The 12,692-nt window shown below is 45.1% G+C and overlaps 1 protein-coding gene across 2 annotated transcripts in view; it reads right to left on the bottom strand.

The window, feature by feature from the left end:
* The window catches only part of DNMT1 (DNA methyltransferase 1), a 103,992-nt gene extending 96,494 nt beyond the window's left edge, over positions 1-7,498 (bottom strand). Inside the window, exon 1 of one of the 2 annotated variants that reach the window (XM_030197083.1) lies at positions 6,923-7,498. In XM_030197083.1, coding sequence (XP_030052943.1) covers positions 6,923-6,972 — 50 coding nt within the window. In that variant the 5' untranslated portion in view covers positions 6,973-7,498. The remainder of the gene's footprint in view (positions 1-6,922) is intronic. The other variant, XM_030197082.1, reaches the window with a different exon arrangement.
* Positions 7,499-12,692: the final 5,194 nt, after the last annotated feature.

The following is a 12,692-nucleotide window of genomic DNA, read 5'->3' as shown; positions in this document are numbered from 1 at the left end:
CACGGTTTGGATCCATGCTTGATATTCTCTTTTATGCTTTACAGTGCCTTTCCAATTTATGCCTCAGTTTCTGTGGGTGTTGCAAAAATGGCCCATTGTTTTGTCTGGGACTAGGCCACCAAGGCGGGTGGAGTGGTGACTACTGGACCACCAGGGAAACTGTTTTAACTGCAACCCTAACGCCAGCTCCGATCTGACGTAGGGTTGCTGCAGGAGCAGTACCATTGTTTGGTGGTTTGACGTTTCAAAAGAAAGATAAGACAAGCCAGCGAGGAACCAATTAGAACAAGTAAGGTGAGGAAAGGATGACTAGAGCCCATGGGTTTTATGGATCTGACATCAAAGAAGCCCAGAGACATAGAAATCAGTCTGTGAAGAAGACAGGAGTGAGTTGTTTTGGTGACTAATGTATGATATCAAGTTCCAACAGGCCGATGATCAAAGACAAATGCGGTCACTAGAGGCACTAGCGCCGAACTAGAACACTTGTTTGGCTTCACCCTATGATCAGAGCTGGTGAGCGCATGTAACAGCGAACTCGCCAGCTCTAAGTGTAAGTAGCATGCAAATATATGCTAAACAGGGCATTTACCAATATACATTCTTTTTTTAGAACCCATCCTCTGAACATTCTCATGTTAAACAGCAGCTTGCTTGCTTCAGGCTTCATATGGCAAACTCTGGGGCCAATGCATAAAGCAACTATGGGTTGCAACGCAGGATTAATGAGAAGTCTAGATGCTTGTTTGGACTCAGATTAACTCACACAGTAGACAGCGGCACACAGCATTTTGAAATACACATAGCATTAAGTTATCTGCAGAAATGCAGTGAAGACTCAGACCTGTGTGCAAATAATCTACCACCATGTCTGAGGTGGCATTGCAGTGCTAGGGAGAGACCCCCCTTCCCAAACAGCTGTCTGCATTGTCCCCCCCCCCCCTTTCTCCCTGGCAATCTGGTTACCCCTCCCCTCACTGTCTATTTAAAAAAAAATCTCCCTGGTATTCTAGTGGCCCTTTTCTTTCCCTCCCTCAGTCCCCCCCCCCCCCCAATATTAAACATACCTGGTGTCCAGTGGCACCCCTCCCATGCCACACCCAACATTATCTGAATACATTTTCTTAAAAGGTCCCTAGTGTCTATCAGGAACCCCCCCATACCTTGTCCTGGTTCCCCCAAAAGCTGTAGCTCTAAATGAGGCAGGAGCGATGCCCACTCATTCCTACCTCCAGCGCCATCATTTTCAAAATGGCAGCACCCGGCCCTGCATGGTGCCAGTCTGCCGCATAAGGGAATTTGTTTTTTTAAAGATACAGGGTATGATTGCCCCCCCTCGGACTTTTTTTTAAAGCCAGGTGGTAGGAGGATAGGGTGCCACTAGACACCAGGGATTTATTTTTTTTTTTTTTTGGGGGGGGGGGGGGGGGGGGTGAGAGAAGGACACTGATGCAAAATGCCACGGAATGCTTTTTTGCCTGCAGCTCTTTTGTTTTTTTAATGTCATGTTTCCTGTCAGTGCCAGAGCCAAAATCACCGCTCAGGCACTGACAGGAAAGGTGGCAATTAATGAGGTGGCAATTACTGCTGCACTTTTTATGCAGCAATAACTAGCATGCTTATAGCATTATGGTGGTATTGTCATATCGCTAATTTTGCAGTAGAGCTGTGTGCTGAGCCATGTCTACCATAAGACCCTCTGTATTGGCCCCTCAGTTTTCACCTATTGCTGATTTTTTTTTTTTTTAAAGCTTGGTCAATTTTCTGTTTAGCTTTTGAACTGTTTATTGTATTTGTACCTCTACTGCGATGTGTTCTCAAAAATGCATTTCCAAACAGAACCTGAGAGGTGAAATAATGAAAAGCACCAGCAACTTAAGTGTCCTGACTGGGGTTTCTGAAAGCATAAGGAACCAAAGAGTAGGGTGAAACGGTTGGCACTTCCAAAAAACACAAGGGAAACGGGATGATCCTTCTGCGTGGGAACTTTCATCCCACTCTTTGGTTCACTTTGCTACAGTCGTAGGGACTGGTGTTCCTCCATCTGCTGTGGTCGTTTCTCTTATTGTCTCCAAAAGCATATCACACAGCTGCTAAGCAGCAATTTAGGAAACCATCAACACAAGGACAAGAGTTCATGACAGTAACCTGCTTATTTTCGAAGGAGAAGGGCGCCCATCTTCCGACACAAATTGGGAGATGGGCGTCCTTCTCCTAAGGTCGCTCAAATTGGCATAATCGAAAGCCGATTTTGGGACGACCAAAGTTCAAAGGGGCGTGTCGACAGTGTACCAAAGACGGGACGGGGGCATGGTTAACAGATGGGCATCCTCGGCCGATAATGAAAAAAATAAGGGTGTCCCTGACGAGCATTTCACTGACTTTATTTAGTCCATTTTTTTTTTCACGACCAAGCATCAAAAAGGTGCCTGAACTGACCAGATGACCACCGGAGGGAATTGGGGATGGCCTGCCCTGACTTCCCCAGTGGTCACTAATCACCTCCCATCGCGAAAAAAAACTTCAAAAACTTTTGTCTTTTTTTTTTTTTTTTTTTTAGAGTGTCCTTCGCTATGCCTGCGTCCCTGCAACGGCAGTTGAGGACGTCCAAAATGTGGATGTTTCTGTGAGGACATCCATGCCTTTGCTATGCCTCTGACACCCTCTTTATTTATTTACTAGTAAAAGAGGCCCATTTCCAACAGAAAGGAAACGGGTGCTAGCAAGGTTCCAGGGCCCCCCTCCCGCCCTCCTCCGAGTTCCACGCCCCCCCCTACCTGCCTCCCTCCCAGTTCCACGCCCCCTACCTGCCTCCCTCCATCTCCTCCAAGTTCCAGAACCCGCCCCTCCGCCACCCCTCCCCCTCCGCCACCCCTCCCCAGAGGCTGTCAGTCCCTGAGGTGAAGAGTGGTCAGGGCAGTTTAAGTCCTTCTCTCCCACACAGAGAGGGATCGGGACAGGATGAAGGGATCTGTCAGCCTGGGGAGGCGAGCGAGAGAAGGGAGATAGTGTGCTGCAGACGCAGTCATTTGACCCCCCCCCCCCCCCAAGCGGCTTCAGTCCTCATCTCCCGAGGGAAAGTTGAGCAGGAGAATCTCTGGAGAGGCAGCGGAGGAGGAATCACCCGAAATCAGCAGCCGAGGCAGAGCCCAATGAACTGACAGGATCCAGCGCTGTTCCCAGAGACCCCGGCCCAACGAGAGCCTGCCACCAAGCGGGCATGCGTCAGCTCTGTACCTGGTATTGCCGGCGCCAGGCACTCAGTCTGATCCAGCTCCGGATAAGGTGTTGAAAGTGGCCCTGCTCTCTATTCAGAGGTCCGCCCGTGCTTGAGACGCGTTGAAGTTTCCTAGGCAACATGGTGAAGTCACTGGAAGGCTTCAGACATTACAAACTGGGCTTCAACTTCCTGGCAGTCAGCTTCAGAACGTCTTCAACTGCCGTCGCAGGGAAGGACGTCCTCAACTGCCGTTGCTTCCCCTCCTTAGGAAGGAAATCATGTGAAAATGAGCTAACAGCGAGCAGCTCATTTGCAAGCAATGTCCTTCATTCATGCCTGTTCCTTTCCTGATCGGTAAGGGAAGGGCTTTTTCCATTCAGTTAGTGGGACCAGTGCACTACAAATGCTGGCTCCTCCCACGACCAAATGGCTTGGATTTGGTCGTTTCTGAGATGGGCGTCCTCACTTTCCATTATCACCAAAAACCAGGGACGACCATCTCTAAGGGCGACCTAAATTTCATGATTTGGGCATCCCTGACCGTAGTATTGAAATGAAAGATGGATGTCCATCTTGTTTCGATAATATGGGTTGCCCCGCCCCTTTACGGGGCCGCCCCCGTTCGATTATCCCCCTCTAAGGTTATTCACGCCTCGTCTATCCTTATACAAAATGTCTCCAAGCTGCTGAGGCGCACATGAATCAAATCAACTTTCAGGTACAATAAAGCATCTGACAAGAAGAGATTCTGCATTTGCTCCTCTTCTAAAAAGGACCCTTACTGGGCTCACGTTCCCACATGCAAAAACATCTCACTTCCACTCAACACAGCTATTTCCCTTACAGTAGGGAGTGGCTGGCTTTAACGCCTAAGAATTAATTAGTAGGCCAGCCCAGAAGAGTTATCCAGCATCCTCTGTTTTACTGATCAGTGATAGAATCCACAACACTTTAGACAAGGTTTTTGAAGTTTCTGCCCTTCTGGCTGTCTCTGTGGGAAAGACTAATCCAAAATGATTCCTGCAAAGGTCTGAAAACTTTTTCAAGTTATTGCATTTTCCTATTTGTAAATGTCCTGCTAGCCTACTGAAGCAGAAGTGAATCCATATGCAATTTAGACAAGCACTGGGAATATCTGACAAACCACTGCCACATGTTAAGAAAAAAACAACCTGCCTATAACCTGTTTTTTTGAACTTACAGTACAAATATACTAATGTTGATTCAGCCATACTGTGGTAGAATGGGTGAAAGTGAATGAAGAGAACTATTATCCATTACTTACAGCATCACAAAGCTGTTCTTGATTAACAGACAAATGCTGTCATGTTTGCTCAAGCTGCAGGAAGCACTGATCCCTGTACTGGATACCTTGTCACTGTGACTATGGGACTGATACAAGAAGTTTTGTACAGCTGTTCCATTTTTAATTTTTTCAATGGCCCCCCCCCCCTACACAAAGCATCAGCCAAAATATGGGCCTTGTTGGGTCCTCCAATAAAATCTGCTTCTGAACTTTAGCTCCACCTTGTTTCATCTGTGGCCCTCTATATGATTATTGCTTCAGTTATTTGTGTTGCTGTCTCCCTCTGGTCTGCTTGCTTAACAGACAAAACAAAAATGGCCACTAGTAACTTTAATATTCATATAACCTGTTGTATGGCAATTTTTCCAGACATACAGAATGGGAAAAAAACATTTGGGAAATCAGACCTTTGATCTTTAAAGGTCTAAGAAAAGATCATAATGTGGATGTAGTTTCTATAGCTGACCTGAAGATAAGCCTCAAAATAATTTAAAAAAATAGACAGAGACCTGGCCACAAAGCAGTAGGTGTTTTCTGGACAAGCTGTAAACACAATTCTTATAATTATTATTTATAAACTGCTTTGATCTCATCAACTTAAAGGTGGTATATCAAGAAACAAATAGCCTCCTGGATGTGAAACAAGGTTTCTAACAAGTAAAGGGAAAGTTGTCAATTTGGAACAACCTACTATATAGGTACAAGAACACAGTGCACTATATGTACAAGATGTTGTGGGGGGGGGGGGGGAGCTGTTTTACAAATGAATTAATGATCCTCTTTGCCTTCTGCTCATCCGGAATAGAGTACGTGCACGCCAGTTAATCTGGGACTTGTTCCTCTTTCCCCTCACAAAAGTGCAGGGCAATAAAGATAATTCTCTAAGGTCAGAAAAAATGGCAATTACATCAATAGCCTTTGACTTGACTGTCAATCTTTTGCCACAACAAAATATCAACCTCCATACCAAGTGCTCCTAGTACTTAACCTGTTCTGCATTTCCTTGACTTCCACCATGTGCCCCTCTAAAATATCTCTGCAAATGTCTTATACACAGGAAGCACCTGTTGATATGCTGAAGAGAAACAAGTCATGCAACAATTGTTTTCTGAGCTTACATGGAAAGTGAAAATCTAAGCACCAGAAAACCACCACCCCATTACTGCTCTCAAAAGCTGTAAATGCAAGAGTGAACAAAGGTTCTTTGAGCACCTTCTCTAAAGATCACTTCTCATTTCTTTCTGGCCAAAGGAAAAAATCTCTTGCTGGACAATCACATTTCTTCCATTCATGACATCTCAAAGAAATGATCATCAATTTGCAAACACTGACAGGCAATGCATGGGAGAGATTACTTCATATTTTCTCCTAAACCAATTAATGTAGAACAGTTTTAGGAGACATATGCATGGGGAATGGGGGAAAAGGGGAGAAGACAATATGGTACACAGCAAGACCAGCTTTTGTCAATATACTGTACTACACAAGCAAAATAAATGGGGCCAAAAAAAAAGTTTGCTGAACAAGTCTAATATACAAAGAATGGGGGTCAACAGGCCATTAGCTTTGTTGCGTTTTTCTTTAAATCTCTAACAGCAAAAAGTTACTTCATATGAAACTGAGAAAAACACCTTAGACTTCACGAGCCCGTTAGGGCCAAACTACCTAGAAATAATTAGTAGTAGCAACAGTAGAAAAAGAAGAAACACCCCAAAGCTAGTTACAAATATATTAAGGCAGAAAAGGGCGCTCGGGTGATTTTCCCCTACAACCCCCCCCACAAAAAAAAATTCTAGAGCGACTAGCAGAATCAGGAAGCGCTGCGGATACACCTAGCCAACACCTCCAAAACACGGAAAGGTGATCAAGAAGGTACTTTTAGGAAAAAGTTTTCTATTACACGTTCAGATCGGCAACAGAACCCGAGAGAAAGGAGATGTCGAGTCCATTACCCAAACCAGGAGCAGCGGCACCACCAAAGCGGAACGGTAGGAACAGAGGGTAACAGTGACCCATCTTCTTACCCCGCCCCTTGCCCCCCCCTACCCCCTTCGGAAGCGGTTTGGCGGCTGTACGCGCTGCCCCCACTGCTTCCGCCCTCCACGCGCGGGCCGCCTCCTTCTCCTCCCTCACAGGGAGGCGGCAACGGTCGGAGCTCGCGCCGCCTCTCGGTTCCACACGTCCCCCTCCCCATAATACCAATAAAAACCAACTCCCCTCCCCCAATACCACTGCCGTTATTACAACCGAGAGCGAGAAACGTCACCACCCACCACCACAGTCTTAACCTGGCGGAGACGGGAACCAGAGCGCTCACTCGTAAGTCTGGCTAAGCTTTTTAAAACGAGTCAGATACAAGCTATTGTGGCCTTTATTTCCCTTAAACCCCGCTTTACCGTTTCCTGACGTCCTCGGGTAACGCTGACAAGAGTGTCCTGGCCGGCATGCTGGCGACGGGGAGGGGAGAGCGGCAACAGGAATAATAACAATTTATAATACCCGCGGAGGGGACGACATAAAAGGGCGGGGAGACGGAGAGCGAGCGCGGCGCTCGACGCGCGTGCGTGGGGGGAGGCCGGCTGCACCGGACGATAACGTCGAGGGAATTTCGCCGGTGCAAAGTAAGAAACCCGGCGCTCTTTTCTTTTTTCTGTTTCTTGTAACGATTGTTACGGGAGGAAGGAAGGACGAAGCGGAGAGACGGGGGGCGCGCGCGCGCTGGGCCGGCTTTTCGCGCGGGAAACCGCGAGGAAGGAAGGAAGGGCGGGGCTTGGGCTCTACCAATAGAGAGAGGGCGCGGGCAGGGGGAGGAGGAGAGGGTGACGGCAAAACAGATGCACGCCCGGTGGCTACAATTGAGTGATTGTAAATAAAGAAAAAAAAGAAACGGAACGAGCGAGTTTTTTTTTTAATTTCGATTGCTGGCTTGGAGGGCGGGAATAAGTATAATAGGAAGTTGGAAAAAATCGCTGGAGGTGTCCGCTGTCGTCCCCTAGCCGTGGTTTAGCACTTGCTACGGTCCCGCTCGAAATAGTGGTTGAATGGGCAGTGATGACGCAAAAGCAGGAAGGGGCGGTCCAGGAAGAAAACGCGCAGGCGCGTGGCGTGATGGGCGGGACTTTTCTCGGCCTGATGTCATAACCGGTGGGGTGGGGTGGGGTTGGATTGCTTGGCATTCTAGGACTTGTAGTTCTCTTGGTAAAATCTGAGTTATAGGTTTTGGGTGTTAACACGGCTTTTATCAGTTTGATTCATTTGTTAACTTTTTAAATATCGATTCTCTTTAATAAATTTTAATTTAATAAGAAACTTACAAATGAAAATAATTTGTTAGCCTTTTTTGTTCTTTAAAATATATATAATTTCTAGTTATTATTTCACTAGAGAGTGATTCAAAAGATCTCGCATGGCCCGATTCAGAGACACGGCAGTATATTAAAGGTTTTCAGGATACCCACAATGAATAAAAAGAGATTTGCACGCATTGCCTCCACTGCATGCACATCTGTCTCAGGAATATTCATTGCGGATATCCTGAAAACAGACTGGCTGGGGTGCTTCCAGGACCAGGTTTGGATGCACGTGGGTATACAAATTGAAAGGAGCTGTAAATGACGACGGATAGACTAGTATGGGCCATCCAGCAACTCCAGTAGTTGGAATGTAAGGACGGGGCCAGCCAGGCAGACTTCTATGGTCTATGTCATAAGAATAGCTATACTGGGTCAGACCAATGGTCCATCTAGCCCAGTATCTTGCTTCCAACAGTGGCCAATCCAGGTCAGACGTACCTGGCAGGAATGGCAAAGAAAGACCATTAGCAAGTATTTTATATCACATTCATTGTTGATTTGATCATGAATTGATAATGAATGTGACAATTGGGCAGACTGGATGGACCGCTCAGGTCTTTATCTGCTGTTACTTACTATGTTACTATGATTAAAAATTAGGAGAGTGCAGCTGTCAGTGGTAGAAATAGGTGTGGGTGATTGTTTATGCGACCACCAATATATCTCCATAGTATGTGTATAAAGGGATGTTCCTCCTTCCCCTCAACCCTTTTTATACTGTTCATTAGGGTTTTATTTATTTATTGCATTTGTATCCCACATTTTCCCACCTATTTGCAGGCGGGTTCATACCTTGTAGTGTTAATCTTGGCCATATAGTCCTGCAAAGCACCCCGTGCCAGTGTGCTTGCCTTTATCCTTACTAAAAAGGGTGAGAACCATATTGCAGTGGCCATGAATTTGTAATCTCATGACCAAGCAAAGTTGCCCTTTGAAGTTTGGAATGCAGAAACTAACCAACCTCTGGAAGTTCCTACAAGGAAAACCTGATGCATAATAAACAGTAGGGTGTTAACCCAGCAATAAAGACAGAGCCAACATAAACCTGGCTGATCACTGCTTACCCACTAGGGGGCACTCTGGAAACACAGAAGGTGTCTTGGAATAAAGTTGGTTTCCCCTTCACTGCAGGCCAAGCCATGTAGAAAAGGACTTTAAAATTCAAATATATTTCTGTTACGGTATCTGCAGCAGGCTGCCTTTTAATATGAAGTTTTTCAGTGTTCCACCCTCAGGTGGAAAATGCTTTCTCTTCGCATGCACCCGGGAGCAAGTGACTTTTAAGAACATAAGATGTGCTGTTTTGGACCAGACCAGTGGTTCATTAAGTCCAGCATCCTGTCTCTAGCAACGGCCAGTCTAGATCACCTTGGAACTACCCAGAAGATCCTAATGATAAGGTCCATTTCATTTTCATGTTGTTCAGCATTTACTTTGAGGGAGTGTAACATTGATGACTTTGAGGCATATTTTCAAAGCACTTTGGGAGGCTAAGTTCCATAGGTTTCTATGGAACTTTGGGAGGCTAAGTGCTTTGAAAATATGCCTCATTGTGTGCAAATAATTTCCAATGCCAAGGATGCGTTTTAATGGAAGTCATACTATTGAACTGGTGAAAGTCATGCAAATACCTGGACCCATCCAGAGGCTGTTGTATTCATTAGGGATAATTATATGAACCGATCTGGGTTGCAGTTTAACACTAGTGGATTTGGACAACTCTACAGCTAGCTTTCTCGTTATATGGGACAAGCTGGTTGAAGCCGGATTTTGCTACATGGCACACTCAGAGATGTAGTTCTCGTTTTTATTGGGGGACAACATTGATACAGTGGGGGCCACACCAAGCCTGGCTCAGTCCCTGTTTTTGTCAAGAGCTGTATGGTCACCTGAGGGAGTCAAGTTATATTTCAGTGCAATAGGGCTGCTCAGAGCTTGGCAACTGAATGACTATTAGATTGGAAAAGCTGAAATACATCTTTGTACCAGTAAATTTTCTTCTGTGTCAGTCCTGAGGCTTTATGTGTCAGCTGGGGCCGCTCTATTCTTTGCTTTCAACAGAAATTAGAAACAAATGGTTTCCCAAAATAGAATGCTCAGGAGGTTTTCATTAAAACAAAACTGGAGCCATGGAGGTAAAGGGATTCCCAAAAAAGGACCTTATTGATGATCCATGACCAGTTAATGTTTGCTTATATTTACATCATCTCTTTCATGATAAGGAAATGTGTGGTAAGTGACTGGAGAAAAACAAAGATCCTTCAACTTCTTATATTTTGAATTTCCTGCCAGCAGTTGGAAGAGCTTACATAGTACTGGCATGAGAAACCAGCAGCATGATCAGTGCGCCTTCACACCATTACAGTAATCAGTGCAGATTCAGGATAACTCTTAGGCTGACAGACTTTAATGATGTAATGTTTTTTTCCAGGCTAAATTCTGTACAGTATGGTTTCTGCGTGAGAGCTGAATCAACTATTGGTTTTCCAGACCATTCTGCAGGGCATCAATACCCGGTAACATAGGAGACTGTAGCAGATATGCATATACATTCCCTTATTTGAATCAATAACCCCTCCATATCTTCTTCCCCACCTCTCAACCCTGTCATCGCAGGCCTTTGTTTGTCAAGTTTATTAAAGGTTTATACCCTGCCCATCAAAAAATGTCTGAGCGGCTTACAGTGTAAGGGGGGAGGAAAATGGAGACGACAACAAAGCAAGGGAAATACAATATAAAAAGAAAAACAGAGGGCAACATGGGGGGGAGGCATCACTCACAAGGTGTATGGAGGGGGTAAGTTAATTAAAGGCATTTATAAAAAGGAAAGTCTTCTGGTCAGGGAGGGCAAGAGTCATAAGCTACTTGGTAGCCTGTTCCAGAGGTTGGGGGCTTGCAAGGGGAATATGGCTTGCCAAGTGGTAGCATGCCTAATTTCACAAACAGATGGAACAAGTTGATTCTGCTGAGAAGGTCTAAGTGTACGGGAAGGACAGTAAGGACTAAGGAGGCGAGACAGATAAACTAGTTCACTGGCCAAGCGGATCTTATAGATCAGTAACTGTAGCTTTTAAGTTATACAAGAAGAAATTGGAAGCCAATGTGCAGCACGGAAGAGGGGAGTAACGTGATCAAATTTACGGTGTCCAGCGATTAGTTTAATGGCTGTGTTTTGGCCTAATGGCAAGCAATGCAGATCTTTAATGCAGAGGGCTTTCTACAAAGCATTACAGTAATCAAGCTGGCTGAGTATTAGGGAGTGTATGAGACTGTTAATTGCCTACGGATGTAGGAAGGATTTAATGAAGCGTATCAGATGAAGCTTGAAAAATGAGTGCTGAACCATGGTGGAAATTTGTGGGAGGAAAGAAAGCAAAGAGTCTAAAAGGACTCCTAGTATCTTTACAGTGTAGACTATGGGGACTGAAGTGGAACAAAACTGAACAGGTGCTACAAGCGTTAGGCTTGGGTGATTAGTGAAAAGAAGGATTTTCAATTTGGTGGGATTTAGTTCAGGTTTATTGGCAATTAGCCATTCCATCACTTTGATCAGCCTCATGTTGACGGAATGAACTTTTGCATGGTCTGAAGAGTTCAGCATACACAGAGTTTGTATATCGTCTGAATAAACATAAGGAGTGAAGTCTAAAGACTGTTAAAGTGTCAAGAGATGCAAGAAAAAGATAAAAAGGGTTAGAGCCAGAGCTGAACCTTGTGGCACACTGGAAGGGAGCAAAAAAGGGCTTAGAAGTGGCCATAGGGGTTTGCATTGTGTAGGAGTGGTTGGATAAGTAGGAATTGAACCACTGAAGAGCAATGTTCTTTAATCTGAGTTAATAAAGTCTGCTGAGGAGAATAGTGTGGTCACTTAGGTTGAATGCTGCTGTTAAAATCGAGGAAAAGCAGAAGAACTGAAGAAGACTGCTCATTATCCAAGGCTATTCCATACTGGTTACCCTCCCCTCTTGAAAGCATAATGCAACCACTCTGCTCACATTATTATATTTTCCCTTTATAAAGTGTGAAATGACTGAGCAAACATTCAAGCCCCCGCCCCCATTTCTTCTACCTGTTATCCCCCACCTGCCTGTCTCAAGCGTGCTGAAATGCCATCACAGTTTTGACTGCTAATACCTCTGTCACCAAGTTGCAAGCCAGTGCTGAGATATGCAGCAGGATTCACAGGAAACTATCTGCTTGCTCCCTCTCACCAGCTCATTTCACACTGGCCACTTGAGCTGGGATTTTATTTCTCAGAAAAGAGATTGACAAGTTCATAGAAATACTGGGACAAAACCAGGAGCATTGATGCTGGTGTTATGAATGTTCTACCACAAGACACAACGGAAGGAAGTGATACAAACTGCAATCGGTCCATTTGTATGTCAAGAGCTTCAGTGTAAGTTCTAAATCCCAGCTGTAAATATCACAGGCTGCCGTCCCCCCACACACATGCTCTGCAGCTGTGGAAGGAAATGGTAGAAGCAGAGGACAGCAAAAGCAGATATTCTTTATACTGCACCTGAGGTGTCTACAGAGCTTTTAGGCTTCCTAAGTCAGATGGTCTGTTGTGTCTACACCACCTGCACCCCTATGATTTTGTGCATGCCCCCTTCCATTACATTGTGAATGTTTGATTACTGGGGTATTACGGTTTGCCTTGTGTTTGTTTTGTTTATTTCTTATAAGCACTTGGTATATTGCTATTAATGTCTAGGCATACATAGCGATTTACAATAAACAATGAATGTAAAGAAAGGGGACGGAACAAAAGAGGAAATTGGTGCATGAGGGGGAATCAGGGAGGCTGCAG

The sequence above is a fragment of the Microcaecilia unicolor genome, chromosome 3 (genome assembly GCF_901765095.1).
Source record: "Microcaecilia unicolor chromosome 3, aMicUni1.1, whole genome shotgun sequence".
In the NCBI taxonomy this organism is placed as follows: Eukaryota; Metazoa; Chordata; class Amphibia; order Gymnophiona; family Siphonopidae; genus Microcaecilia; species Microcaecilia unicolor.
This window is presented reverse-complemented; position numbering and strand designations above follow the sequence as displayed.